This window comes from Ammospiza caudacuta, chromosome Z (assembly GCF_027887145.1).
Source record: "Ammospiza caudacuta isolate bAmmCau1 chromosome Z, bAmmCau1.pri, whole genome shotgun sequence".
Taxonomy (NCBI): domain Eukaryota; kingdom Metazoa; phylum Chordata; class Aves; order Passeriformes; family Passerellidae; genus Ammospiza; species Ammospiza caudacuta.
In genome coordinates, this window is record NC_080632.1 from 44,782,499 (window position 1) to 44,809,156 (window position 26,658).

Here is a 26,658-nt window from a genome sequence, read left to right on the forward strand (position 1 = left end):
AAGCCTCTTGTTTCTTTAAGCAAGTCCCATATCTGCACAGTCCCTCTTTTGGACCACCTTGGAAAAATTGCTCATTCCCCAAGCCTTACAATGACCTGGATCTGTGACCTCACCAGGTGGGTCTGGTGGGTCTAGAGACACTTGCTGAGGGACGATCCCCTGGGAGCAGGGATGTCATCCCTCACAGGTGATGGTGAAAACCTTGACTGATGCCTTTCTGTGGTTCCCTTTAGGGAATACAAGCAGTGCATTTCAGTACTGTTTAGGGGCAGGAGGAAATGGATTTGAAACTGCTGGGCCCAGTCTGAAGAAAATGAGTTAAGGTTTTACTAAATATATTTGGCCTTACTTCCTGACTGAAGCACTGAGTGCCACTGGTCAGTATTGTTAGATTGGTTATTTCCAGAGAAATTACAAGAAATGAGGTTAAGTTGCTATGTAATGCTGTAGCTGGAAGTGCAGTATATATGTATTTGTCCAAATCAGGATTTCAACTAATGTAGTCTGAAATCACTTGAAAATAAAACTTACATCACTGTGAGCCAATATGTTAAACATACAAATATGTGACACCTAATTTTTTCTTAAACTTCATGTAGGTGCTTCTTCCCAGAAAATAGAAATATCTGTTTTCCCTTTTTAGCCAAGGATAATTTTGATTTTTAGGAAGAGTTTTATCCAAGTAAATCAATAACTGTGATAGGAAGGAAAGTTGTATAGCATCAAATTAATATAAGAAAAAAAATAATTTAAAATCAGCTGCTGTTGCTGCCTCTGCTTCTTGTTTTGTGATTTTTCTGTTCTTCATGTTACTGCTTTGTTTGTATGTGATATTCGAAAAGTTGCAACTTTCTTTGGTAAGTGCATCTTAAATAACTTTTCTGTTTCACAGGAATCATTGCAATCGGACACATTAATGAAGCAGTTGACCAAGGAAATCCTGAGAAAACTCTAGAAGCCCTGCTATTGCCCACAGCCAAGCTGCAAGATGTGAGACCAGTAAATGCAAGGCATTATCAGGATGTTTTGCACCATGCCAAAGCACAAAAATGCAAGGTTAGAATTTTTACTGTTGTTCTCTGTGAGAAGTGAAATATCAATTCCTTTCACTTGCTTGTGTGTCCCTGTGCTGGTCCCCTGATGTTTGCATTGTCTTTGCCCAGTGAGATTGTAAATAAGCCAGTGACAGCAAACTGGCACTAAGTAATTTTGCACTATAACTTATTCTTACTGGCAAAATGGTTTAATTCTTAATGTATTAAAATTAAGGCATTTTCTGCATATGTCTTGTTATTGCTGTAATCTCATTTTAATTCTACTAGGTTGCTGCAGCTATTACAAAATACGAGCAGCAGCAATTCTCAGTTAGGAATTTGTACAAGGATACAGTTACAGGACAGTATCAGGCAGTATGGATGGAAAGTGAGGTTTTGCCGAAACAAAAGTCACAACTGTGGTGTTGTTTATCAAATCTTTTGAAGTATTTTGAGGAGTCTCCTTTGCTTATGTTGTTTTATTATAGTGGAGTTTTGTACATGTTTCATTTGCAGCTTTATCGTGCAATAACAAGCTGCTGGTTTTGCACATGCCTTCAGTTTAAACTTATTTCAGCTGGATGCTGCTATCTGCTCCCCCAAAAGCAGTGGCCTGGTTAGCATTACGGCATTACAGCTCAGGGAAGCATAAACAAAGATCAGCCTAGCAGCTTGCAGGATGTGACTGAAGGTTAGCTAAAGCTACTAGCACAGCACTTAAAATGCCCAGTGTCTGGAAATTAAAATTCACAATTAAAATTCACACAGTGTGTCCCTGAGGTAACATGGTCAGCTAGGGAAAGTCTGCAAACTTTGGCTTGTAACCTGTCTGCCAGCATTTGTGTCACCCCACCCGGGGAACCTGCTGTGAAACCATACTGTCAGAACTTTTGAAAGGTGTTTGCACAAATCAAATTCTCACCAGGGTTCCCAGGTAAGGGCTGGTTTCACTGAGCCCTCAGTGCTGAAAAGCCTTCTCTGTCACCACGTGTGCTGAGGAGGGTTTTGTGCATTCTGACCTCACGTGTCCGGGATGGGCTGGGGTCAGTGTTTGTGCACAGTGCTGACCCAGGACATGACATGTGTATGCACAGGGAGCCAGGATGTTCCCAAGGCACAGACCTGCAGGACACAGCAGTCCTACCCTGGCTCGCTCTTGCCAGATGCCCCAGTGCTCCCCAGATGCAAACCTGATGCCTACTCCTGTCGTGGTGCGAATGTGCTCGTAGGAAACAAATGAGCATTTACAAATTCTCGCACAAAAATTGTACAGTCTCTTTGAAGTTTTCTCATTATAAGATTTTTGATGTTCCTAGAGACTTCTGCTGGCTTTTCTCTTCTGAGCTATTTTGGTTTTGCAGTCTTTTGGCAACTACTTAGAGCACCTTCTCTGTGGACAGGAGTGCTGCTCCTGTTTCAGAAGAGAATAAGGCACAGTGCCCCCAAAAGAAACACTTAGATGCATACTTACTCTTAACAGGGATCAATCATACATATGGCCATTCTTTAGGTAAAAATACAATTTAGACTGACATTTCCTTAAAAAAAAATCCAAACGCAATTGTAAAGGGAGTGCAATTTCTGAAGTCTATTTTCCACTTTTTCTGATCCCTGTTTATAAAGCAGATCTCAGAATTTGTGTTTAGCATGTTTTAAGAGTGAGCTGTGGTAAGAGGAAGTATTTGATTTACAAGGATCAGATAGGTCTCCCTATAAACTTCCTGCCCCAACATCTGGAAAAACATACGTGTCAAACCTACTCCCTTATTCTAAGCAGCTTGCTATCACTTCCCCATAGCTGTGGTGATTTGGGGAAGTCTGCACCCAAATCTGCCAGAACACATTGTCCTTATAATCTGAGGTTCTCATCTCAGATATGACCTATTTGTTCCTTGCTTGAAACCGAAAACACAAACCTGGAACTCATTTTGTCCTGTAAGTCTTAAACCACAGCTTTTAACAGTTCCGAAAGCCTTTTCAAAGCAAATGTATTCGGGTCCCAGTGAAGAGAGAAACTCTGTCTTAAGGGAGCATATTGTGGATAGCTGGAAAGCTAAACAGATGGACCAAATTACTATGTTTGGTTGTAGTGTTTTTTGTGTGATAGGTACAGAGGTTTTAGTTGGGTTCACCTCATTTATATTTTCAACAGTTGTGTAATATTTGAATTATTTTAGAGTTATCTTTAGAATTTGTTCTTGTGCATGTTGAAGGAATGGCAGGATTAAAACTAACTTAAATTAAGAACCAGAAGAAATAGAAAAAGGGGAGCCTCACCAGGCTGCAAATTCCCTTGAGGCATTTTCCAGTACAACTCAGTTTATTTAAGTAAAGGTTTTTTACAATACTATTATCAAAACAACATAAAACATTTTTATCCCCACTTACATGCTGCAGTTACAAATTCAAATGACAACCACTGAGGTAATTTTCTAGGAACTTAGTATATAAGTAGGTTTTGAGTTTCTGTAAAGGTAAAAATTGACCCATTGTTTTACTAATAGTCAATGGTAGCGAGCTGCAGTGTTTGTAACACTGTAGGTATTTCCTGTGAGGATGTGGAAATAGAGAAGACTACAAAATAGCTTCTCTGTTTTGCTTACCAAGCAAGAGTAATATATGCCTGGATTCACACTGATAAGGGTTAGCTCCCAGCAATCCCTGTGGCTTAGGGAAGTGCAGGCGCTGACAAAGTGGAAGAACAAGTCTCCAGTGCAGAGCTGGTTAAGCAGCTTCATGGGAGAGGTAGCCTTGGAAGAGTCAGGTTCTGCACCAACTGCTGTAGACTTACTGTTTTGTGAACCTATGGGGACTCTGTATTTCCAACATCCTGGGCACTACTTGCTCTTGACTTCTCCCTGGCATGTGCAAAGTGCTTATTCCCATTTCCACTAGGCCAAAAACTTGTTTTTGTAACACTGTTCCTGCAGTGATTGTTGGCTGAGAGCTAATTTCAAGTGTCATGAATTGCCCTAGAATTGCTCTTTGAAGGCTGACTCCTCTTCTGGTATTTAGAAGCTGGGGTGCCTGATAATCTGGCAGCTTCTCCATGGCCAGAAAGCGATCTCAGAAGGAAATGGAGGTGCAGAGCTGCTTCCCTGAATCTAGGTACACAGGTGTTGCAACACATGTAATAAAGTTATAGAGCTGGAGAGTGACTTTTTGGAGATATTCCTTGTGTGGAAGGAAGTAAATTTAACTGAAATTGTGTTTTCTGTCCCATTTTACTTGAAATATAAATGTCGCACCTGAGATTTGTTGCTGTCTGTGCTAGTACTGTACAAAGCCATAATTCCAGTAATAGAAATAAATTCATTTTTCCCTGGATATTTTAACCATTGTCAGATAAATATTGGATTGACTTCTAATTTTTGACATCAGAAAATAAAGGAAAGGATCAAGACAGCTGTTTAGGCTGCTAAGACATAAAGCAATTAGATAAAAAGAATACAGCCTATCTGTGTTGTAATAGTAATAGTTGATGTGATGGATAATAAGGATAATATTGCTTGGCACAAAGCAAATAGCAAAGATGGTAAGAATCAAAAGACTGACTTTGACATACCAGAACCATTCGTGAGTCTTGAGTGTTCGTATAATCGAGACATAGCAGAACACGATAGTTGCGAGCGGTATTAAAAACCCAAATACAGCCAAGGACCCGTAGTAGTAGAACTGGAAGGAGGACACAGTTTCGCAGGCGCTGTGCACGTCGTGGCAGGTATAAATGTCCAGCTGCTTCACGTAATAGCTTTGCTGCATGATGGCGAGCGGGAGCATGTAGAGGAAGACGGCGGCCCAGACGGCGGCGCAGGCTGCGATGGCGTAGGCGCGCTTCGGGAGGCTCTTGTAGGTGAAGGGGTGGACGATGGCCAGATAGCGGGTGACGCTGATGCACGTGAGCAGCAGAATGGAGCAGTACATGTTGCCGTAAAACACCGCCGTGGCCGCCCGACACATGGTCTCCCCAAACACCCAGTTGTTCCCGTTGATGTGGTAGGCTATTTTGAAGGGCAGTACGATGCAGAAGAGCAGGTCTGAGACAGCCAGGTTTGTGTAGAGGACGGCGGTGCACACGGAGCGGATCCTGAAGAGTAGCATCCACAGAATGATGGCATTAGAAGGCACACCCAGTAACAGAGCACTGAGGTAGACGGCAGGTATTAGCTGGGTGCTCAGAGAGCTGGTGAGGTACTCCAGCGTGGTGTTGCTCACTTCTGCTAATGTGGAGTCGTTTGACTTTTTTGAAGTGCATTTGTTTTCTCTGATATGGATGGTTGTTGTTTCCCCCTCTATAGCATAAGGGGGGATGTAATCATAGTCTCTCGCTGAAATTCCCCGAAAAGTTTTGATAAGAGACACTGTTTTAATTGCAGAGCCATTCCATGAAAATTCTGAAGCTTAAAAATAAAACAAAGTGAAAATTGTTAAAAAGGACAAACTACTGTATTAACCATGTAACTCAGGAGCAGAGAAAGATAACCATCTCTACATGAAAAGCAATAGAAGTTTAAAATATTTGGGGATATTCTCCTCTGCTTTTGGTGTTCAAATGTACAGACATCAGTCTTCATTTATCATTTCACACCAAATCTTGAAAATTCATCATTAATGTAGTGTAAGCTCATCTTTCTCATTTTGAGTGTTTTCAGTAATCTTTGGTGAAAAACATGAGAGACTTCTGTAATGCTTATGACCAGTGGAGGGTTTTTCCCAGTAGTAGGAATGTTGGTCATTCATCATATAAGCAGTCTTTGTTTGGGCTTGATCAAACACCATTACTATCCTTGTCACTTCTTGTACGAAATTAATGATTGCAAAAGTTGCAAAAAGCACTCTCTAGCCTAAGACAAACTGAAACTTTCAAATTAGAAAACTGAAATTACCCTTGGTTTTTTTGGTCTCACATGTGAAATTGTTTTTCTTCAGCTTCTGACTAGTGCACACCAGATCTTCTCAGGTTCTCATACCTGAGCAAGGACAATGTTTTAAGAATTGAAAACAAATGGTTGGGCAAGTATTAGGTGTCATTTATGGGGGAGTGAATAAAACTTTTCAAGCAGCAGGAAAATGATCTCTGAGTAAATATTGTCAGCATGTGGGCAAAAGCAGTAATACTAATTTATTAACACGTGTTCCTTGGTCATTAGTTGAGAAATTTGTAGAGACATCGACATCTTCACATGAAGCACAAATGTGTTCAAAATGCTTTTTAAAGCCATGTGTTGTAAAATAGGTTTTGCGCAGTAAACAACTGTGCAAGTATTTGTGTCACTTAAGTTTTCTTAGCTGCATTTAATGCAAAAATACTTATTGTAAAATCTTCAGCATGCACCATGAAACTGGAATTCAGAAGTAAACTGAAATATGGGTGAAAATCTTTCAACCTTTTTTTATCTTTCCATATTTGAATAAAATAAAGAGAATAGTTTTATTAATGTTCACTGTCAGATTTACAGTAGAATGTTTTAAAATAATAATTAGCAGGCTACATAATTTTTAGTAGTTTTTTTTTTTTTTATGGTTACTCCAGAGAACTGGTTTTAATGACTCATTAAATGTCATACATGTGCCTGCATTGTCTGGTGTGTGTGTAGATGGATAGATGTAGGTATAAATACATATATATATGTATATTATATATGTGTGTCTATACATATTTATGTATACCAGCTTTTCAAAATGAGCTTGGTTTGAAAACACTTTTAATTCTAGGAAGGTTTATTATTTGATCATTTCCTTTAGTTATTTTTATCACAATAGTCATCTGAGCATTTCCTTCTAATAACACCATCTGTAAAGTTGTAAAACAAGACACTGCAGGTTTAAAATTATTGTATCGTTACAAAAATATTAGATAAAAGATGTGTCTTCAGTAAGTGCAGAAAGTCCCCTTAAAAAAATTCTTTCTAGGAAATGACTGGCAGAGGTAAGGTGTCACTGAAGTGAAAGAATAAAAATTTGCTTTAAAGGAGACATCCTGGAACAGTTTTTCATAATTCGTACATGCATGTACAACTCATTTCATGTTCACAGCTGGTAGAGCAACAGCATTATCAAAAAGTCCGTGTTATTGACTAAAAGATGGAATAGATACAGAAAGGAGGACTCACCTGTAGTGCAAAGACTGGAGGTAAAAGAGAGCAGTCCAGTGAAAAACAGTGTCTTCATTGTAGTGTGTGAAATCCAGCCAGCTGAACAATGGTGCTGCGCTAGTTCATCTCAAGAGACGTTTTGTGGGGGCTTTTTCCCCCTCTGTAAGGGACTAAAGAATTATTGATCTGTCCTCCAGAAGCATCCTGTAAGCATGAGGTTTATGGTAAGGAACTAATTTGTTCTTTGTCTACTACAGCAAGAGGGTGTGACGTATCCAAATATGCACACATGACTCAGTTTCAGCCTCAGCCCAACACAGAGATAAAATTGCTTTACAGCAGCATTTTAACTCCTCATTTACCACAAGCCTGAAGCTGATATGCAGGGTTCTAGTGACACTTGTGCATACAGATATTTGGAGTAAAAAGGTGTTTTCTGGAAAAATCTGTGTTTAGTAAATCCTCAAGGGTCTCATTCAGATACCAAAATGTCACGTGGCTGAACTCTGTACTCTTCTCCAGAGAAAAGCTAGGCTTGCAGAAGAGTGTGATGATCTCAGTTTAGCAAAAGGCAAAGACGGAAAGAAGCCACATGTACAAAAATGCCTTAGGAAAACTGCCTTCTGCTTTGCCTTTTGCCTCCCTGCCCACTGTTAGCTGTCTGGCTCCTCCAATCCACCTACTTCCTCTCTTCAGACGATTTCCACCCCTCCACAGACTGCAGCCTCTAAAACCTTTCCCCTATTTTCATTTGCTGCTTTGTTCATCCCTTCCTTTTACTCTGCCTCCCCCCCCCCCCCCCTTTTTTTCCCCTTCAATGCCAAATAGCAACAGCTTGTTTCAGCAAGCAAAATTAGCCCAAGCCTTGGTCTAGCTTCCAGGCTAGTTGTGAGGCTCAGTATAAGTTGTGCTTGTCTCCGGAGCAGTATTTGTTTCTGTTCTTGTATTTAAAGTGTAAAAGCTGGATACTAGATTAGGAACTCTCAATGCTTTTCTCTAAATTCAGTGGCAGTTAGGGAATTTATTAAACATTCTCTCAAGTGCTAACTCTCACTTGGTACTAAAATAAGCAGTAGGTGTCCACTGTCCTGTGATTGTCTGACACCACTTCATGTTATTCATGTATTCTGCTACCTTGTTTACATATATGATGCAAGCTGAAGAGCATGTCTTCAGTGGTTTTTTGCCCTGTTTTCTCTTTGTAGTTTCTGTCAATATCAGATTTATTAGATCTTTGGCCTGAGGTTCAGCACTAACCAGGGATACTTGTTGCAAAGCTGCTTCTTTGTCCACATTGTTTTAGTTTGTACGTGTTTCTAGCTGGGTTTCTTTCCTGAAATATTTGTATGTATGTATATTTTCCTATATTTATCTTAATTGATACATTCCAACTTCTCCCATTGTTAGTCTGTTGTAGGCCTAACACTCCTATTTCCTCTTTAGCATGAATTTACCACCCACCCTACTGGATTCGATTTTAAATATCACTTTAACTCTGTTTTATCTGCTGAAGTGCTGGTATCACCAGTGAACCTGGGCAGTAGGGCTGGTTAGTACGGATGTTGATCCCACTCTACTACACCTTCTATTTTACATTGGGCTTAATGTCATGCACTTTAGGCCTGAAAGAAGAGGGGTACCTATTCTGCTGCTTAATTATAGAAATTTTTGCATGAGCTAAGTCATCATTACTAAAGCTGAGCTGTCTTTCTATGAGAGTATTCACTGTTATTTTCTAATATAACATGTATTTAAATATACACAAGGATTCTTTCCAAATAAGGGATTTTGAAAGAATGCCAACTTCCTGCAGCCTTCTGCTATTCTCTCCTACTATCACAGTGCTTCCTGGTAATGTGTGATTTTATGTGACTCAGACCACTTTGCCCACATATTGTGGAAATAAAAATGTTTCAATTTTTATTGATCTGTAGTAGAATGAATTCTATGCCAGCAGTATCAGCAAATTCTTTTCTTCTAGACATCAAAACTTTCAGAGATTTGTATCTGAACAGGATCTTTTTCCAGTCAGTAAATAGAATATGAATGTGTTTCACTGATGACTTTAAATAGTCAAATAATTTTTTGTGTTCTAGAACTTTGCAAAGCAGAGATTGTATATTGCAGCTCTATCACAGTATTGAGAGAACTCTTATTATTCAGTTTTGTCAAGGCTTTTTACTGTCCTTTTCCCAGGAATCTCAAGATGAATCAGCACTTCTGTGGCTGGATGAAATACAAAGAGGAATCAATGACAGCAATAACAACATAAAAGAAGCAGCAGCCTGTAAGCATTAAACCTGCATTTCCACTGCTCTTGTTTTTCTTGGTCTTGGGAATATGAAATTGGTAATTTATATTTTCCACTTCAGGGAAGGTGCAAGCCTTTAAATACATGAAAAGAAATTAGTGTGTGCTCTTTGTCATACTAAAACTGAGATGACTTAAAACTACAGGAGTGGTGTTAGTCCTATCTAAAGTGGTAATCTTTAAGGTGTGGCTAATAATTCAACAGGTTTGGTTATACAGGTTTACATCGTGACCAATCTATCTAATGTCACTGTATCTACATGAAACTCCTGAAATATATGAATGAGAAGATGAGTTGTTTTGCCATATTTAAAGTTAAAATCTTTATGCATATTTTAAGGGAAAATTTTTATGTTTACAACTTTGCTTATTCATATTTCTTTCTATTGTCTTTTCTGGATTGCTGACAAACAAAAACCAGGAACATATTAACTTTTAAAGCAGTGTACAAGGAATGCTAGCTCTTTTTGAAAAGTATATGCTCTGCCAATCTGTAAGGAAGAGGAAATCTGTAGGAAAAATGCTGAGGCTTAATCTGTCAGAGTGGTGTGTACTGAATGCACTGAACACCTTCTGTCAAAGCTTTGAGTGACTATAATAATTATAGAAAAAATATTCATGGTACATAATAAACTTTGGCAAGCAAAGTAGAAGCAAGCACCAGTGGGTTTATGGGGCAGGTTGGCGAGCACGGCGATGTGCCTGCCAGTTCCAGGCCGGGCCAGCACAGCACAGACAAGGCAGGGGGTGTTGGTCAGCCTTCTGCTCCCCTTGGCTGTGGTGAGTCAGTGCTGCTTTCTGTTGCACCTCTGGAGCTTGTGAATGCGAGTGCAGCAGTCGGTGCATTCCTGCAGTGCTGTGCTCAGCCGTGCCCTGTGCCGTGAGCACGCAGGCACGTCAGGAGTTACTGCTTGGGAAGGGCTGGGTGGAAGAGAACACAGATGGACACCACAAATAGCTATCCCTGCTACAGGAACGTTGCATTTTGTGTTACTGTAACTTTGGAAATTATTTAAACAACTAATATCTTCACATAGCAAGGCAGATGCACTGAAGATAGGTGAAGTATTTTTGTAGGTCACACATACATAGAAAGCACTGGGCTTGTGTTTTCTGAGACAGGGTCAGATACACACACATTGTCTCAAGCAAGCTTGTTGTACTGAGGGAGTGCTGATACCTTCTTTTGTGGAAAAACCTGCTTCCCATGAATGCCACTCAGAGCCATGAGGAAACATGAGCACATAGAAGGGAAGGAAACACGTAGCTTATAAACAGATTTGAGTTAAACCTAATGAGCAACTTAAAAATTCCCTCATTAGTGTTCACTGGAGTAAAATCATTAAGAATATGTAACATAAGCACCCTGCAGAAATTAGGACAGCATATTTCATACAGCAATACCATACAATGTTGCTAATGGTAAATCACTGGTCCATCCACTACCTAGTTGTTGTACTAAAATTTTTTCTTATAATCTGTGTTGGTAGTAAATGCACAGCTTTTCACGATCAAGGATGCTCAGTGGAACTGTTTTAACATTTCACTTTTAGGAAAAAAACCTAATTTTGTGTACTCTGCCCGGTGAGTTGGAAAGAAGCACTGTCAGCACAGGGCATTCATTCTTAAAGAGCTCTAAAGTTTTGCAACTAAAACCTGAGATTTAACATTTCCCCACGGCACAGAACCTGATGCTTCCTATAACCAACACATCCTGTCTCAGGAAGTTTGCATGTTGTGTTCACGTAGTCTAAACTTAAAGTTCAGCTTGATCACCACTTAGAAAGGAACTTTTTTTTGATCTATCACACAGGCACTATTTTTGAAAGGAAAACAACTCCAAAACTTTCACAAGGTAGTCAAAGATGTATTTTTCAGTTTAAAAAGTGGTTTTGAGATTCTGGCAGTAATGGCAATAAAATAAGCAGTAAAATAAGAGAAGATACTGGCAGTGGTACTGAAACAGTCTTGATCACTTCCAAACTAACTTCTATGCCTTATATAAATACTAAATGGTACATTACTAAAATTTTGAAAGGCTTTTACAGTCATCTGTGTCAGTAAAGGACTTCTACCTTTATTTAGGAAGAAATGTTCAGTAAGTGCTGGTGCACTTCCTAACTTCTTGTGGTGCTTGCTCTGTGTTTTGCATCACCTTGCTTCCCTTCTTTAATGAGTTCAACCATTGTACTTCTTATCTAAGTGGTGGACAAAAAGAGATCAGCCAAATATCAGTTGTATAGCCTTCAGGAGTAGATTTGAACACTGACTTCGGTCTTGCACAGGAAGAGTCTGTCAAAGCAGGAAGTCTGTGTGTCCTGAGAGAGTCCAAGTTATAGGAAAAAGCTGATCTTTGGCCTTGTTGAGAGTTCAGGCTTATCACGCCAGACAACTGTGGCTTTGTATATCACAGCTGTTTAAAAGGGAGGATGGGTGTGGAAAAAAGCCCTTTGCAGTGCTGGTCTGGTACTGGCATCCTAACTGCTAGAGAAGCAGACTGGAGCTGACAGTTTTCTGGCAGTTGGGGATGCCTAACTCCCAGTAATCTTATGATTTTTCAGGGTCCAAATGGCCTTGCTCTAGAGCAACAGCCACAGTATTAATTGCTAGCACTTGAAACAAAAGGAATAATTTCTGCTGAGTTGAGTTTTTTTCCCTGATAAATACTTTTCTTACCTTTTCCTTCAAAAATACAAACATAATTAATTAAAGGATGGGGAAAAGCCAGATGGCAGTGGACCTACACAAATGCATCTTAGCTTAAGTTGTGTTTTCTTTTGTCTTTGTAAAAATAACTTCCAGCACTGTTACTACATGATGAAAAGGAGGAAGGAAGGCATTCAAATACTGCTGAACAGAGTTGATGAGGCATATGGGACTGTGTATGAGCCTGGGGTTAGCAGCAGCCAGCTGTAATGTGTGGCTTCCCAGTTTTTTCTGCTTCCTTGCTGCTGAGGCCTGATGCCTGGCTATCACAGTGCCACAGCAATGGTAGAAAGGCATTTCCAGTACGTGTGTGTGCTGGGCAGAGGTCTGTTCCAAAGCACAGAATGGATGTTCTAGTTCTATTCACTTGTTTCTCTGTGTATGGATCCTGAATTTAGATGTGAAGGAACACCTTTAAAGACCAGAGCAGTTATTTCTAAAGCAGCCCAAACATCTAGTGGATAAGGTACTTTTGAAGTGGTGTGTTCTTCCACATGTATGCTGCCAGGTGTTGGGGAATCTCTTCCCTCAGGGATGGTGGGATCTGAGCAAGGAAGCCCTGAATTAGAGTACGGGTAATGCCATATAACATCAAAGTCTGCACATCCTTCAAAGCATCACCTCTCAGGGTGCTTTTATATGCCCTGAAAGCAAAAGCTGCATCTCTGGCAAATTCAAGGCCGTGAATTAGCTTTAAACAAGTTCCTGAGGAGGCGAGGTCAAGAAAGGGTTGCTTCACGATGCTGAGGAGGCTGCTGCAAGAATTTACTCAAGGCAATCAGTTTTAATTCCCATTTTGTACAATAGAAGTGAATGTTAACATTTACAGCCTGTAACCAAATTACTTCATGTACCTCTAGAAGGCTACCAGGTGATCAGCAGATGATGGCCTGTCTCTTAGGGCAGGCTGAGTGTGTGGGCACCTGCCATCCTCAAGCCCTGCCCTGCTGTCACCTGGCATGTCCCGTGATGGGGAGCAGCTATGCCCTCAGACAGCTCTCAGTTGTGCTGTGGCCGCATCCAAGCCTGGGTGGAGCAGGCACTTTCTGCCTAACACACTTGTCCTTACAAGCGTGAAGGAAGATGTAAATGAGTAAAGCACTGAATTGCTGTGTATGCCATGTTGTCTGCGTGTGCCAGTGTTAGAAGCCCATTTTCAAAGTTTCTGGAGGCTAGAGTTATGGGTACATAGAGTATACGACGCTTAATTTTTCTCTGTTATTATTTGACCCTAGTGGCTGTTGGAATATCAGTGATTAACAAGAGCTTGGAGAAAGGTGATTCACAGCCAATCCTGATGATACTACAGTCAAGGTTTGGACTACGAGTCATTCCTGAATGTGCTGAAGCCTACTTCAGGAAGCTCTCTGAAGCCAAGAACATGAAAACTACAGAAGGTAAAAAACTTCCTAAACAGGACAGTTCCACATTTTCATATCACTGAGGCAACCAGAAACCTAGAACAGGAGGTATCTGTAAATTGAGGGAGACAGCGGCTGCTTTAAAGTCTTTTGATAAATGCTATACTTTTCCAAGTGCATTTTACATGACATTGTGCTGTTGTGCACGTAATGCAGACCACAGTACCTGCTGAGAAGTAAGTCTAGTGACTTCTAGAGTCTAGCAGAGGCTTCCTAGAATCTCAAACCTGCCTCTGAGTCTATTTAGGGCAGCTCCTCTGTGACTGTCAATAGATTAGTCCATTCTCTCAGAAAACTCTATTGCTCGCTGACAATTTTTTTCATTATAGCAGATGCAGAGATGCATGCATCAGTCTTATGGATTGCTGTCAAAGATCAAGCCAGTATCTGACAGTGTTCACAGTGCAATTATGGTCCCTGTGCATTGCCAGAGCAGCAGTTACCAGCAAAAGCTGGGGCTAGAATCTGTTCTTAGCAGATGATGGGATGTTTTGTCAGAGCTAACAGCAGCCAAGGTTAGCTAATGGTTACAAAAACAATTACTGTCAGTGTAGCACCCGTTCTTACAGTAGATAGGCATGTTTCACTTTGGAACATGAATATTTTTAAGGCCTTACTAGTTTTATCTTGGGGCCTTTTGTCCATGAGGAAATGAGGTTTTTCCTGCCTGTCAGGATGCAAACTAGTTTACCAAAGCAATAAGCAAGAAAATGATGTGGATATAGGAAATGTCGTGTATGAGGTAAGAGTCAGTAAGTCCAGAATTTGGGCAGAAGACAAGAAAAATATTTTTTATAAACACAGTCTGTTTCACTTATGAGGGATTATGTAAGACAGAGGACACACTGTTTCAGGAGCACTAACTTGACACGTTAGGGTTTGGAGAGGGTAGCAGAGGATCTGTACCAACCTTGTAGATGTTTTATTAACCTTATCACCAGTTTGCTCTAGAGGAATGACTCTCATCCACCTAGCAGGGTATTTTGAAAATCCTTACTACAAAAAGGCCCAAGATATAGAGAGATTTTGCATGTCAAAGGGCTTCACAGCAAGTACAGGGAGGGGAAATGAGTAGGAGAGTTGTAATTTATCAGTGAAACAGGACACAAATGTATACTAACTGTATGAACTGCTTTTAGATTCCAGTGAAAGTCCATGGATTAAACTTGTAATGAAAGCCATGTATGATTACTATTACAATGTGGAAACTGAAGAGGGTACCTGTGTTGCCCCCAAAGGAGTTGTACCAAAAACTTCATGGTTAACTGGTGAAGAAATCCAGGTAGGCGGCTAAAACGTTGGTTTTTATTGCAAAAGCAACATAAACCTTTGAGAGAGCGTGAGACATGAAATTATCAAGAGGCTGTGGTGGGTCAAACTGAAGGTCACTTTATCAGTATCTGCTTCTGAAAAGAGCAGCAACTTAAGTCTAAGCAGACAGTGATAGGCAGCACAGTCTCCTGTCTAGTGTCTGACAATGATTTAGGGATTTCCTTACTGGAAGTTACAGCATTTCTTTTAAAGACCATCAGCATACAACAATGGAGTAAAGTCTGATTGCTTCCATATCCTTTTATAGGACTTTCCATTGACCTATAACAAATAATTTTATGATGTATTTGTGAGAAGGTGGAACCACCATTTTCTGTTTAAATCTAATCCTCTGACAGCATTCATGTATCTCCAGATTCAAGAGGATGAGTGTGCTGTTTTACCTCCCTTTCTGTAGAGGTTTTGCATGAGTGTGAAGTAGAACAAAGCAGATCACACAAGCCTCAGAGTAATTTGTTCTTCTATATTCTGATGCAGCTCACCTAAGTTACAGGCTTACTCCTCTACACAAAGAGCTCGAGTCAGTGTAAGTCCTTCTGAAACAGAGAGCCTGTTGCTTCAGTTAGTACTTCTAGACATCTGAGTTGTACAAGACACTTGTAAGTGTTAGGAAAGCAGAACTCTGCTAATGTATAAAAGAATACCCTCTTAAAATCGCATACTCACTTGAGTAACTGAAGCTTGAAAGCTGTTCAGTTACCTGTCATGTAGGGGTCAGCAGTAACACCACAGCTCTTTCTTCTTACTGATTCAAATGTAGGGGTAGATCAGAGGGATTTGGATAGTATGAACATGAACTGTGGAGGTAGAGAGAACATAGTACAAATTCCAGGACAGTTTTGTCTTTTAAATGACCTTTTTCCATCATCTCTTAACAGAACATTGCTGGGCAAGTTACAGCAGATTACAATCGAGAGCAGCTGTGGCTTGCTAATGAAAATCTGATTGTTGGGCTGCAAGCCCGAGCAAGGGGATTCTTAGTCAGAAAAAACTTTCAGGAGAGAAAAGCCTATCTTCAAAACCAGGAACCATCTGCCATCAAAATACAGGTACTGTTCTAGAACAAGAAGGTAATGTGGCTTGGGCTGCTTTTCGCATGTAACAGGTGACATGACTGGTTACTGCCGCTGATAAAATTCTCAAACAGATCTGTCTCCCTGTTTCCAGCAGCAGCGATTTAAACTTCTACATCTACAAATTTTTGTGCTTTCATGTAGCAAATATCCAATTTTAAACTAATCTATTGTATCCACCTCCAGTGAAAGTTACTTGGGAAAAGTTCATTAATGCACAGCCCTGGCTTTGTTCTGGCATGCTTAGATTTTTTTGTGGTGTGCCTAACTATGCAGAGTACAAGACCAGAAGGTATTTGTTAAGTATCGAAGCAAAAATTCCTTGGCAAAGCATGACTTAAGAAATACATTCCTTAGTAGACTATCCCTAGTTGGAAGTGGTTTGTTTCTGCTCCATGAAGTCATAGCTGGACAGGGAGTGGCAGCTGCCCTGGTGTTCTTTGGCAGTATTTCTTGGATGTTTCCGGTTTGCTGAACTCTAAAAGGAAATGTTCTGCTGAGGGTGCAAACAGTGACAGAGGCATGCACACTGGTTTTAGATGGTGAAATATCCAGCTTCCCTTAGGAGCAATTTGTTCTACCACCCACCCACAAAAAAAAAAAAAAAAAAAAAAATATATATATATATATATATACAAGAGAATTTTTTAAATCTACAGTAGCTATGTTTAACAATTGACAAATATATTTACTTCCAGTGGTTGTTATTGGGATTGACTTTTCATTTTCCAGCATGGTGTCTGAGCCCAGTAAAGAATTGTACTTTGAGAAATTCAAAGTCTGTGCAAATAAGTTCAAAATATGGAGACATGTAGGTAAATAAAGTTGTTCTCTGTTTTCTTTCTATTTGCATTAAAGTAAAAAAGACTTGTGGAAAGACAACTAATAGAGAACAAGGCTGGTGTCACTGGCTGATAGAGATGATAGGCAAAAGCAGCAGTAAAAGTATCTGATATCCCTGTCATTGGATTCCTTGACAAGTGTTTGTTTCTGAGCTAGCAAACAGAGTCAGCTGAAGGAATAAACATGGAAAAGAGACCAGGGCAAGAGCAATGTGGGTCCAGATAGGTAAGGGACAATTTCTGGATGCAACAGAGTGACAAAATGGGTAGGGCTGGTAGAGACCACAGCAGGTCATCTGGTCCTTTTCACTAACTCACTTTTCAAGCAGGGTTATCCCAGAGCACATGGCACAGGCTTTTACCCACATGCTTCTGGAATATCCCCAAAGGCTCCGCAACTTCTCTGGTCGATCTGTTGCAGTACATGGTCACCTGTACAGTAAAGAAGTTCTTCCCCCATACTCAGATGGAACTTATTGTGCATCAGTGTCTGCCCATTGCCTCCTGTCCTTTTTGCTCAGCACTACTGAGAAGGGCCTGATCCACCCTCTTGATACCCTCCCTTCAGATAATTACAGACGTTGATGAGGTGCCCTCTCAGTCATCTCTTCTTAAGGCTAAACAGGCCCAGCTCCCTCTGCCTTTCCTTGTAAGGGAGATGCCCTAGACCCCACATCATCTTTTTGGATTCCACTGAACCCACTCCAGCAGCTCCATGTCTCTGTTGTCCTGAGGAGCCCAGAACTGGACACACTCCTGGTGAGGCCTCAGCAGGGCTGAGTAGAGGGGCAGGATCACCTCCCAACACCTGCTGGCAATGCTCTTCCCAATGCCCCCAGGATACCGTTGTCCTTCTTGGCCACCAGGACACACTGTTGGCTCATGGACAGCTTCTTCTCCACCAGGACCCCCAGGTCCTTCTCCACAGAGCTGCTCCCCAGCAGGGCAGCCCCAGCCTGTGCTGGTGCCTGGGGTTGTTCCTCCCCAGCTGCAGGATCCTGCACTTGCCCTTGCTGAACTTCAGATGGTTCTTTGTCCATTTCTCCAACCTGCTGAGGTCCTTCTGAAGGGCTGCACAGCACTCCAGGGTATCAGCCACTCTGCCCAGCTCTGTGTTCTCAGTGAATTTGCTGAGGAGGCATCTGCCCCTTCATCCAAGTCATGGATGAATAAGTTAAACAGTACAGCATTGAATACCACTAGGGGTGACACTAGAGGGACACCACTAGGGACAGGCCTCCAATGTGACACTGATTGTAACCCTCTGGGATCTGTTGTTCAGCCAGTCCTTGATCCACCTCACTGTCCACTCATCCAGCCTGCACTCCTGAGTTTGTCTATGAGGATATCGTTAGGAGACAGTCTTGAAATCCCCACTTCTGTCAAGTAGACAATATCCACTGCTCTCCCCTTACCCTTACACGCTTACTTTACAAACCCATGGTGGCTATTCCTGATCATCATCTTTTATCCACATGGACAGAGATGGTCCCCAGATTTAGGCACTCCATTGCTGTTCCAGGGATGGGAGATGAGGCTAAGTAATGGCAAGAGCTGGAAGTGACTTGTGGGATGAAGTCAGTGACTGGGATGCTAAGGATGTGGATGTACTGGTAATAAGAGTAAGGATGAATTCAGGATGGTGAAGGAAATAGCACTGGACAATAAAGTGTGCTGAGATTGGTCAAAATTAACATGTCATGTATTGAGGGCACCTTAAAAAATAGAGGCAGAGGCAAGCTTACTTATACCTTAGTTATCTCTTTATCACAATGGCAGACTTTTTCCTAAAAAAATCACTGTTAATTATTTTAGTATGTTACATAGATTTAATAAACATGAGTGTGTTACTAGGGATAATAGTCTTCTGCCTTCTCTATAATAGGCTTTCTGGAAAGGATTCAAACAAAGGAAAAGCTATGTTGACAGGTTAAAGGTGCTTCAAGGCAATGTTGCTGCTATTGTTAAGGTAAGAACACCCAATGTGTTTTGGGGACCAAGTATGCTTTATTCCTTAACATAGTCCATCACTACCTGGGAATCAGAGACTGGGAGCACGGGGTGGACGTTTTCCAGAAATTTGCATGGCATTCAAAGTTGTTTAGCTGATAGGTTAAGCAAATTGCTTCTTGAAAGCTCTGCATTTGACTTTCAACAGGCTTTGCTGAACTTAAGGGGCTGTTCAAAGAGATTTCCTTACATGTCTATTCCTAGCACTAAACTAGAAAACATTTGGGATGACAGTGTATTATTTCCTTAAAAGCTCTCAAATCTCTCTCTCTGCAAAGTGCTCGCTTTTCGATGCTAATGGGACCATTACATCATGATTGGATTGTAGATCACAGATGGAATATTGTGACAGAATCTCTTATTTTTGAGGGGAACTGGTTTAGAATTGAAGTCTGAGACCTGAAGGTATAAATTATTTCCAAAGATAATGTTACACACAGGTGGTAGAAACCTGAACTCTGCTTGATATAGTGCCCTAGTAGGAACCCCTTTCTCTGGTCACTGGCCATTAGGAGCCTGCTGGTACACTCATCTGTGGCCCTGAGCACACAAGAACAGCTTGGCTGCCAAAGCAGACATTCAAAAGTAAACTTAAACACACACACAAAAGTTTGTGCAGTGTCCCTTAACTTTTAAAATTTATTTATTTAATTTTCAGATTCAGTCGTGGGTCAAAATGTGGCTAGCAAGGAGAGCTTACAGGAACCGCCTACAATACTTCAAGGATCATGTAAGTAATTTTTTATCCATTTTGAACATGAAGTATTAAAGTGTGGTGGTACGTTTGCAGGAGCAGTTTTGGGAAACAGGGTGCAAGGTTTACAGTATGCTTCTGAGCAGAAGTGTGTCACAGCTAATTATTTTGCCTAATCTTGACTCTTTTCAGAATGACCAAATTGTGAAAATACAAGCATTTCTTAGAGCAAACAAGGCCAGGGAGGACTACAGAACACTAAGTAAGTAGCAACATTTGGGTGTTGTATGTTTGGGGGCAAGTATGTTGCTGTGCTCTAAGGTTTTTTTATAAGTTTCACATGAGATTTCAGTCTCTTATTTAACTGCAAAAGCAGGTCCAAGTGTTTGTAACACAATTGTTCTACAGCGGAAACTATTTTGCATAGCTTACTTTTAAAGTATGACAAAAATATTGCATAACTGGCATAAACTTCACATTTTCTGCATAGTGATCAGCTTCCTGAGGGCTTTAGGGATGTTCAGTATTGCATCAACTAACAGTATTTTCTTCAACTGCAGTTGGTGCTGAAAATCCACCCTTGACTGTTCTGCGCAAATTTGCCTACCTCTTGGACCAAAGTGACTTAGACTTCCAAGAAGAACTGGAAGTAATGAGGTTAAGGGAAGAAGTGGTTACAAAAATTCGATCCAATCAACAGCTGGAGAAGGATTTGAACTTAATGGACATAAAGATTGGATTGCTGGTGAAAAACAGAATCACTCTTCAGGTCAGCAGGCTCTGTTCAGGTTCCCTTGGTAGCATGCACTGAGCACTTCCCCATATGGAAGGAACTCAGGGTTACACAATCACAGCTGAGGCTGGAAGGGATCCCTGGAGGTCATCTGGTCCAAACCCACTACACAAGCAGGGACACCCGGAACAGGTTGCCCAGGACCATGTCCAGATGGCTGACTATCGCCCACAATCTGAGCAGCCTGTACTAGTGCTCAGTCAAAGTACTCCTGGTAAATTAAGCACTATCTTTGCTTGTTTCTGCCTTGTGCTTGATGTTGTTCTGTTGTCCTGAGTTGTACATCGCTGTATTTTGCCAGTTGTGGACAATAGAAATTACTTGGCAGATTTAAAATCTTTTACATCTTTTCTGTGTTAGAGTAGACTTCTGATCATATTCAACAGCTTGTTCAATGCTAATTAATCATGAATTAGTCTGTGTAGGAGATCAGACTTCACACAATCATTGTTAGTAAGCCATACTGTTGAAAGATGAAAATGTTAAAAAACTGGGTAGTGAGTAGCACAGCAAAATTTACAAATTTGCTAATTAAGGCACTTAGAGTAATACCGCATTTAACATGGTTGGGAAAATGTTCATTTTTCCAATCTGCCTGTTTTGTGAATATATAATCCAGAGTTTTGATCATCTTTCTGCAGGATGTGGTACTGCACAGTAAGAAACTTAACAAAAAGAGCAAAAGTCAACTGGAAGAGATGGTTATGGTTGACAAACAGGGCATCAAAGGTTTGAGTAAGGAGAGAAGAAAAAAATTGGAGGCTTATCAACACTTATTCTACCTTCTGCAGGTAAATTTTGATGCAAAAATTAACATGGCAGCAATTTTTTTAAAGAAAAAATAGAAATATATTGTAATATTTATTTTTTAATTATTGTATTAGTGATTATGAAAATATTTCCTAATAACATGCAGACTGCAGCAGACACTATGGTAAATTTCTAATACTTCCTGTAATTGAGAAAATCCTTGTTGTTTTTAAAGTGTGCAGCAAATATGGCTGGTTTTTGCTTGAGCATACTTCAGTCTGTACAGAACATTCTGTCTGAAGAGAAATGTTTACCTCCATGTAGTCCACGTAAATTACTGTCACTAGTGGCGTACATTTTATGTGGTGCTAGGGAAGTGGTCTGCAATGCAGTTCACAGGACATGATGTATCTGTTCTTGTGCTTTTTTTATCTGACCTCACCAACATTTTTCTAGAAGAATTTTAGATTCTGCCAGGACAGACTCCCTCCAAAGCAGACATGTAGTATGCCAAGTTTTATTGGTAGATAGCTATTGTCATATGGTAAATTCTAATTGTCAACAAATACATAGACTAGATGCAGAGACTCTCTATTTGCTATTCAGAGACTGCAAATAAAATCCTTAATGGAGTTTCTCATTGACTGTGCAGTATTCCATGTTTCTTATGTACTAGGATTTGGAGAAAAGTAAAGCACGTATGGAAAATTGACATATATTTGAGTCAACATAACTGCTTTAAGTGTGAACAAATGTAGAGAGCTGCCCTCCAAGCAGGGGGGGGAGTTTGTCCTGGACAACCATATGCAAGTAATTTTCTTTTGCTTTGTAGACTAATCCTACGTATCTGGCAAAGCTGATTTTCCAGATGCCGCAAAACAAATCAACGAAGTTTATGGATACAGTCATCTTCACTCTATACAACTATGCCTCCAATCAACGGGAAGAATATCTGCTTCTTAAACTCTTCAAAACTGCTCTAGAAGAGGAGATAAAGTATGTGCAATCACAGAAAGTGTTCAGCTAGTTTGTGTTTTAGACAGTTCAATGAATGCTTCATGCTTAAAGGGAGCTGGTGGTTAATCTTTAAACTACCATAAAATTACATACATAATTTTATTATAAGACAGCTTTGTTTTCTGTGTGTCACTCTTAAACTCAAGTGATCCCTGATTCAAGAAAAAAATAATCTTTCTATGGTAGACTGTATTCCTCTATGAAAAAATGGCTTGTAAAAAGAGGCTAGGGCTTCTTGGTTTGTGCTTGAGTATGTAAGGGTAAAGTATTATCTTTCTTCATATAATCTTATGTTCTGTAAATCCTGAAATAATGAAATGTTATTTTATGGCCTTAATGGATACTGGCTGAACAGGTATTTGGGTCTGAAACAGGTATAAATTAGCTGCCATGGACTATGCTATGTTCCAGGAGATTACTATAATACATGCAGAATTCAGACGGTAGTCTCTATATACCACTTCTTTTTATATAAAAGCCTTAAGAAGTAGGATATAAAGAGGTTTCAACATAGAAATCGAGTAGTTTTGAAAGTGTGGGATTCAAAAATACGGATTACTGCACACATAAGGGAGAACTCTTCTGTTCCTGATACAGCTCTAAGGTAGACCAGATCCAGGATATCGTGACTGGGAACCCCACTGTCATTAAGATGGTTGTGAGCTTCAATCGAGGCGCTCGTGGGCAGAACACCCTGCGCCAGCTCCTGGCCCCCGTGGTGAAGGAAATCATGGAGGACAAGTCTCTCATAATCAACACTAGTCCTGTGGATGTTTACAAGGCATGGGTAAACCAGCTAGAAATGCAGACTGGTGAGGCCAGGTGAGTGAGGAAGATGGACATATTGTACCATACACATGAGGAACCCCTCAGTTCTGCTCTCCTATTCTTTCTCTGTCAAACTGTTCTGTACTTGTGCCCATGGACCCCTTCTCAATCTTCCTTCAGCAGAGAGATTTTGGGGAGAGATGCTTGACAAACAGGTGCTTTAACTTACTTGTTCTGAAAAATGAAAGGATCACTTTTATTGTCATGACCTTCTAAAGTATATTACGTAATCTTTGTAAATGTAATAGATTATGCCATGGAACAACTTAGTCTTTTTCTCAAGTTTTTTACTAACAGCATGTTAGTAGTGTCCAAGGCTTTTGATGAGCTATGCTGGGATAAGGATGTGGAGATGCACGCTTTATATTTGTTTTCTGCTTTTGTTATTAAGGGAAGGTGCGTGATAACCTGTGCACTCCCAACTAAGCAAATTAGTTACCTCCAAAAAAAGGAAGCCAAAGCATCTAAAACAACAAAAAAATTTTAGTAACGAAATCCAGCTTCAGTTGTATTTGTCAGGCTTTTGTTCACTGATGGCCCTTATGAAGAAAAAAAAAACATGTTATTCTCAAATGTATATAACCTGGTTTCATGTTTATTTTTTGCTTTGCAGCAAACTGCCATATGATGTGACCACAGAACAAGCACTGACACACGCAGAAGTGGTCAATAAACTGGAATCATCTATTCAGAGTCTGCGGGCCGTCACTGACAAAGTTCTCACATCCATATTCTCTTCCCTCAATATGATGCCGTAAGTGCTCTGTTAGGACTCTCCAAGAGGCAGTTCGTGTGCAGTTCACTTGAACCTCTGTGATGGAGAGCCTTTCAAATCCTTCTCATGCTTTCAAAGCCTTGTGATACTTCCTCTGGGATGGGCTGCCCAGTAGAGGGAGTGGTTTCTCTGCCTGGCTTTAGCAGCCTGGCAAACCTCTCCCTGTACTCGAAACGTTTTGTGTTTTCCATTATCAACTCATTCTAGTGTTTCATGGGCAAGTGGGCAAGAAGCCAGTAATTTACGCTGACTAGAATGATTGCTTTCTGTTTCGTCTAAGTCTTTTCCACTATTTTGCCTTTTCATCTGTTCTACATGTAGTTATGGAATGAGATACATAGCCAAAGTTCTGAAGAGCTCACTCCATGAGAAATTCCCGGATGCAACTGAAGATGAACTCTTAAAGGTAGACTTCCTAGGGCACACTGCCAGCAGCTTGTTGTTTTACTGACAAAGTAGATTTTTATTACCACTAAATATTCTAAGGAACTGGGAAACCAGCATTTATTGAAGGAATTTGGCACTTCTTATTGAGTTGCAAAGAGGCTGAGGAAGGGGGGAACAGGGAATTCTGTTGCCACCATCTAAGTATGTGAATACTCTTATGGAAGAGGGTGCTCAACCTGTTTTGGACAGTAACTGTACTGACAAGGCTGGAGTTTATCTGAATCATCCTGGGGCTTGGAATGGTAATGATCACCAGTGATGACCAGTGATCATTGTGATCACTAGTCCTTTGATTGGAGAACACTGTAGTCCTCTTCTTTTTTTCTCCCCTATCTAAAGTTTAAAATGTTAAGAAATTGTAATTTAAATCCAATGAGGAAGGTTTCTAAAAGAAAAGTTTGAGTAGATTATACTACACTTGGATCGCATTACACTTAAGATGCTTGTAAAAGTTGTAGAAATAGCATTTGTGCAGACTGAAAAATAAGGTGTGAGTGTAAGTATGGTGCTGGCCAAGTGGCTGTTGTTACCCTGCCACAGCCATGGTGTCTCTTTAGAGAACTTAGGGGCATTGCTCCATAAGCCTTCTAAACAGCTTCTAAAATTGACAACCTTCTAAAATTGACAACCCTGTCAAATTAGGACTAAATTGTACTTCAATAAAGACCCTTTTATCAGTGTTTAATTACATGGTTCTAAAAGTACAAGGTTTTCATTTTACCTGAACTTGCCCGTTCTTCACTGTCCATCACTCCAGCAATACTGATTACAACTGCTCAACACATTTAAAAACTTAGGTAACAAATGGAGTACCCACTTGAAAGCCTTTAAATGTGTAAGCTGGAAGTTCTGCAGGGGCATGCATATAAGCTAAAGCAAATTGCAGAAAGCAAAGTCCTGCCTGTTTCTGAGACCAGGAATTCTTTGAAGTTGCCATCTTCAGAAGATGCTGCAGCATTGTTACAGAAACTGCAGTTTGGGAAATCTGGTCTCTAGATTTCTAGGGCTACATTGCAGTCCAGTCCCTTGAAGAATTAATGGGTCCCGTTATCAACAAGTGCATTAAATGCTGCCAGTATCTGCAGCCTTGGGAGCAGAATCTTGCAAAATTTAGAAGAGTTGTGTTTGTGTTTAACTCCATGCTTTGCATTAGCTGAACTACAGCCAGTATCAAATTGAAATGTGGTTGTGAAAGTCCATAACTGATGTTCACAGAGGTGTTGTAGGAGGAGTATCATGTAAGATGTTCTTCCAGTTAGCCTCCTAGATAATGTGTGTCTTAAGGATTCTTGTAGCACCAGTTCCTATAGTCTAATTTAGAAGTAGAAATGATTGGTCATGTTTTGTAAGGTGTCATTCCTGTATGCAAAGGAAAGATTTCTTAACTTCTTTCTCTAACTGTTTCTTTAGATTGTTGGCAACCTTCTGTACTATCGCTACATGAACCCGGCCATAGTTGCTCCTGATGGCTTTGATATAATTGATATAACAGCTGGGGGTCAGATACACCCTGACCAGAGGAGGAACCTAGGCTGTGTGGCAAAAGTCCTCCAGCATGCTGCTTCTAACAAACTCTTTGAAGGAGAAAGTGAACATCTGTCATCTATGAACACTTACCTCTCACAGACCTACCAGAAGTTCAGGTATGCACAGCCCTCACAAGTACCTACAGAGTAAGAGCTTTCCTCTAGGATGAGTAAGGGAGGTGGACTCCTTGTTGATAGGAATTTCCTGTTCAAAATATTAAAAATGTTGAGTGATGTGGCAAAGAGAAATGCTCACTGACAAGGAAGCTAGAGCAGGATTAACAGGTTGTATTTTAGCTTGTGCATTAATTTGAGATCACCTCTGCTGTCTTGCTTGCAGTTCCTTACAGCAAAACAGACTTAGAACAGACTGTGGTAACTCATTATCCAGACAAATCAATGTCTCCTTTGATTTGGGAGGACATCTGGACATTTTGTCTGAGGAAGACAAAAATACTTGTCAGGACAAAGTTGTAGGGTTTGTTTTTATTCTCTCATCTTTGCTGATGGATTCTACACAGATATCATTCTTTTATCTTGCAATTGTAGGAAGCTGCATGTTTTCCTACATTCTGGGACACAAGTTCTTTCGGGTTATTGCCCATTCATTGCTATTACTTTGTGGTATTGTTGAGTTTTGCAATAAACTTGCACTCAGAGTTTCTGTCTTTAGTGTCTGCCCTTTGTGAAAGCAAATGCACTGTTCATATAATGCGTTTCCTTGAAAGACGTCAATCATGGACACAGAGATAATTCAATTAATAAAAAGTATGATAAATAATTAGTAATTTTAACAATAATGAGATAATTAGTAATTTTAATGAAGTATTTAGGCGCACGACATAAACATGAAGAAGCTATAAAGTAGAAAGTGTTACAGCTAGAATAACAAATGCTAATAAAAGAGCGCTGCTTTAGTCAGCCCTTGATTGCTACAAAAGGAAGAATCCCTCTCCTAATTAAGCTAACTTAAATATCTGTATGCCTATGCTCTGTACTTTAACT

At 40.3% G+C, this 26,658-nt stretch overlaps 2 protein-coding genes across 4 annotated transcripts in view; one reads left to right on the forward strand and one right to left on the reverse strand.

Moving 5' to 3' along the window:
- The window catches only part of IQGAP2 (IQ motif containing GTPase activating protein 2), a 123,527-nt gene that overhangs the window by 85,683 nt on the left and 11,186 nt on the right, over positions 1-26,658 (forward strand). For all 3 annotated transcript variants that reach the window (XM_058824301.1, XM_058824302.1, XM_058824303.1), the window contains 15 exons: positions 893-1,056; positions 9,326-9,416; positions 13,381-13,542; positions 14,706-14,848; positions 15,777-15,947; positions 18,699-18,782; positions 19,482-19,553; positions 19,710-19,779; positions 20,078-20,286; positions 20,952-21,101; positions 21,893-22,056; positions 22,675-22,899; positions 23,519-23,659; positions 24,002-24,086; positions 25,538-25,770. In XM_058824301.1, the coding sequence (XP_058680284.1) occupies positions 893-1,056; positions 9,326-9,416; positions 13,381-13,542; positions 14,706-14,848; positions 15,777-15,947; positions 18,699-18,782; positions 19,482-19,553; positions 19,710-19,779; positions 20,078-20,286; positions 20,952-21,101; positions 21,893-22,056; positions 22,675-22,899; positions 23,519-23,659; positions 24,002-24,086; positions 25,538-25,770 (2,164 nt within the window). The remainder of the gene's footprint in view (positions 1-892; positions 1,057-9,325; positions 9,417-13,380; positions 13,543-14,705; positions 14,849-15,776; positions 15,948-18,698; positions 18,783-19,481; positions 19,554-19,709; positions 19,780-20,077; positions 20,287-20,951; positions 21,102-21,892; positions 22,057-22,674; positions 22,900-23,518; positions 23,660-24,001; positions 24,087-25,537; positions 25,771-26,658) is intronic.
- On the reverse strand, positions 3,477-7,312 carry F2RL2 (coagulation factor II thrombin receptor like 2). The gene is made up of 2 exons (XM_058824304.1): positions 7,148-7,312; positions 3,477-5,434 (listed from the first exon to the last, which is right to left on the reverse strand). The coding sequence occupies exons 1-2, from the start codon at positions 7,203-7,205 to the stop codon at positions 4,347-4,349; spliced, it is 1,146 nt and encodes a 381-aa protein (XP_058680287.1). The 5' UTR covers positions 7,206-7,312; the 3' UTR covers positions 3,477-4,346.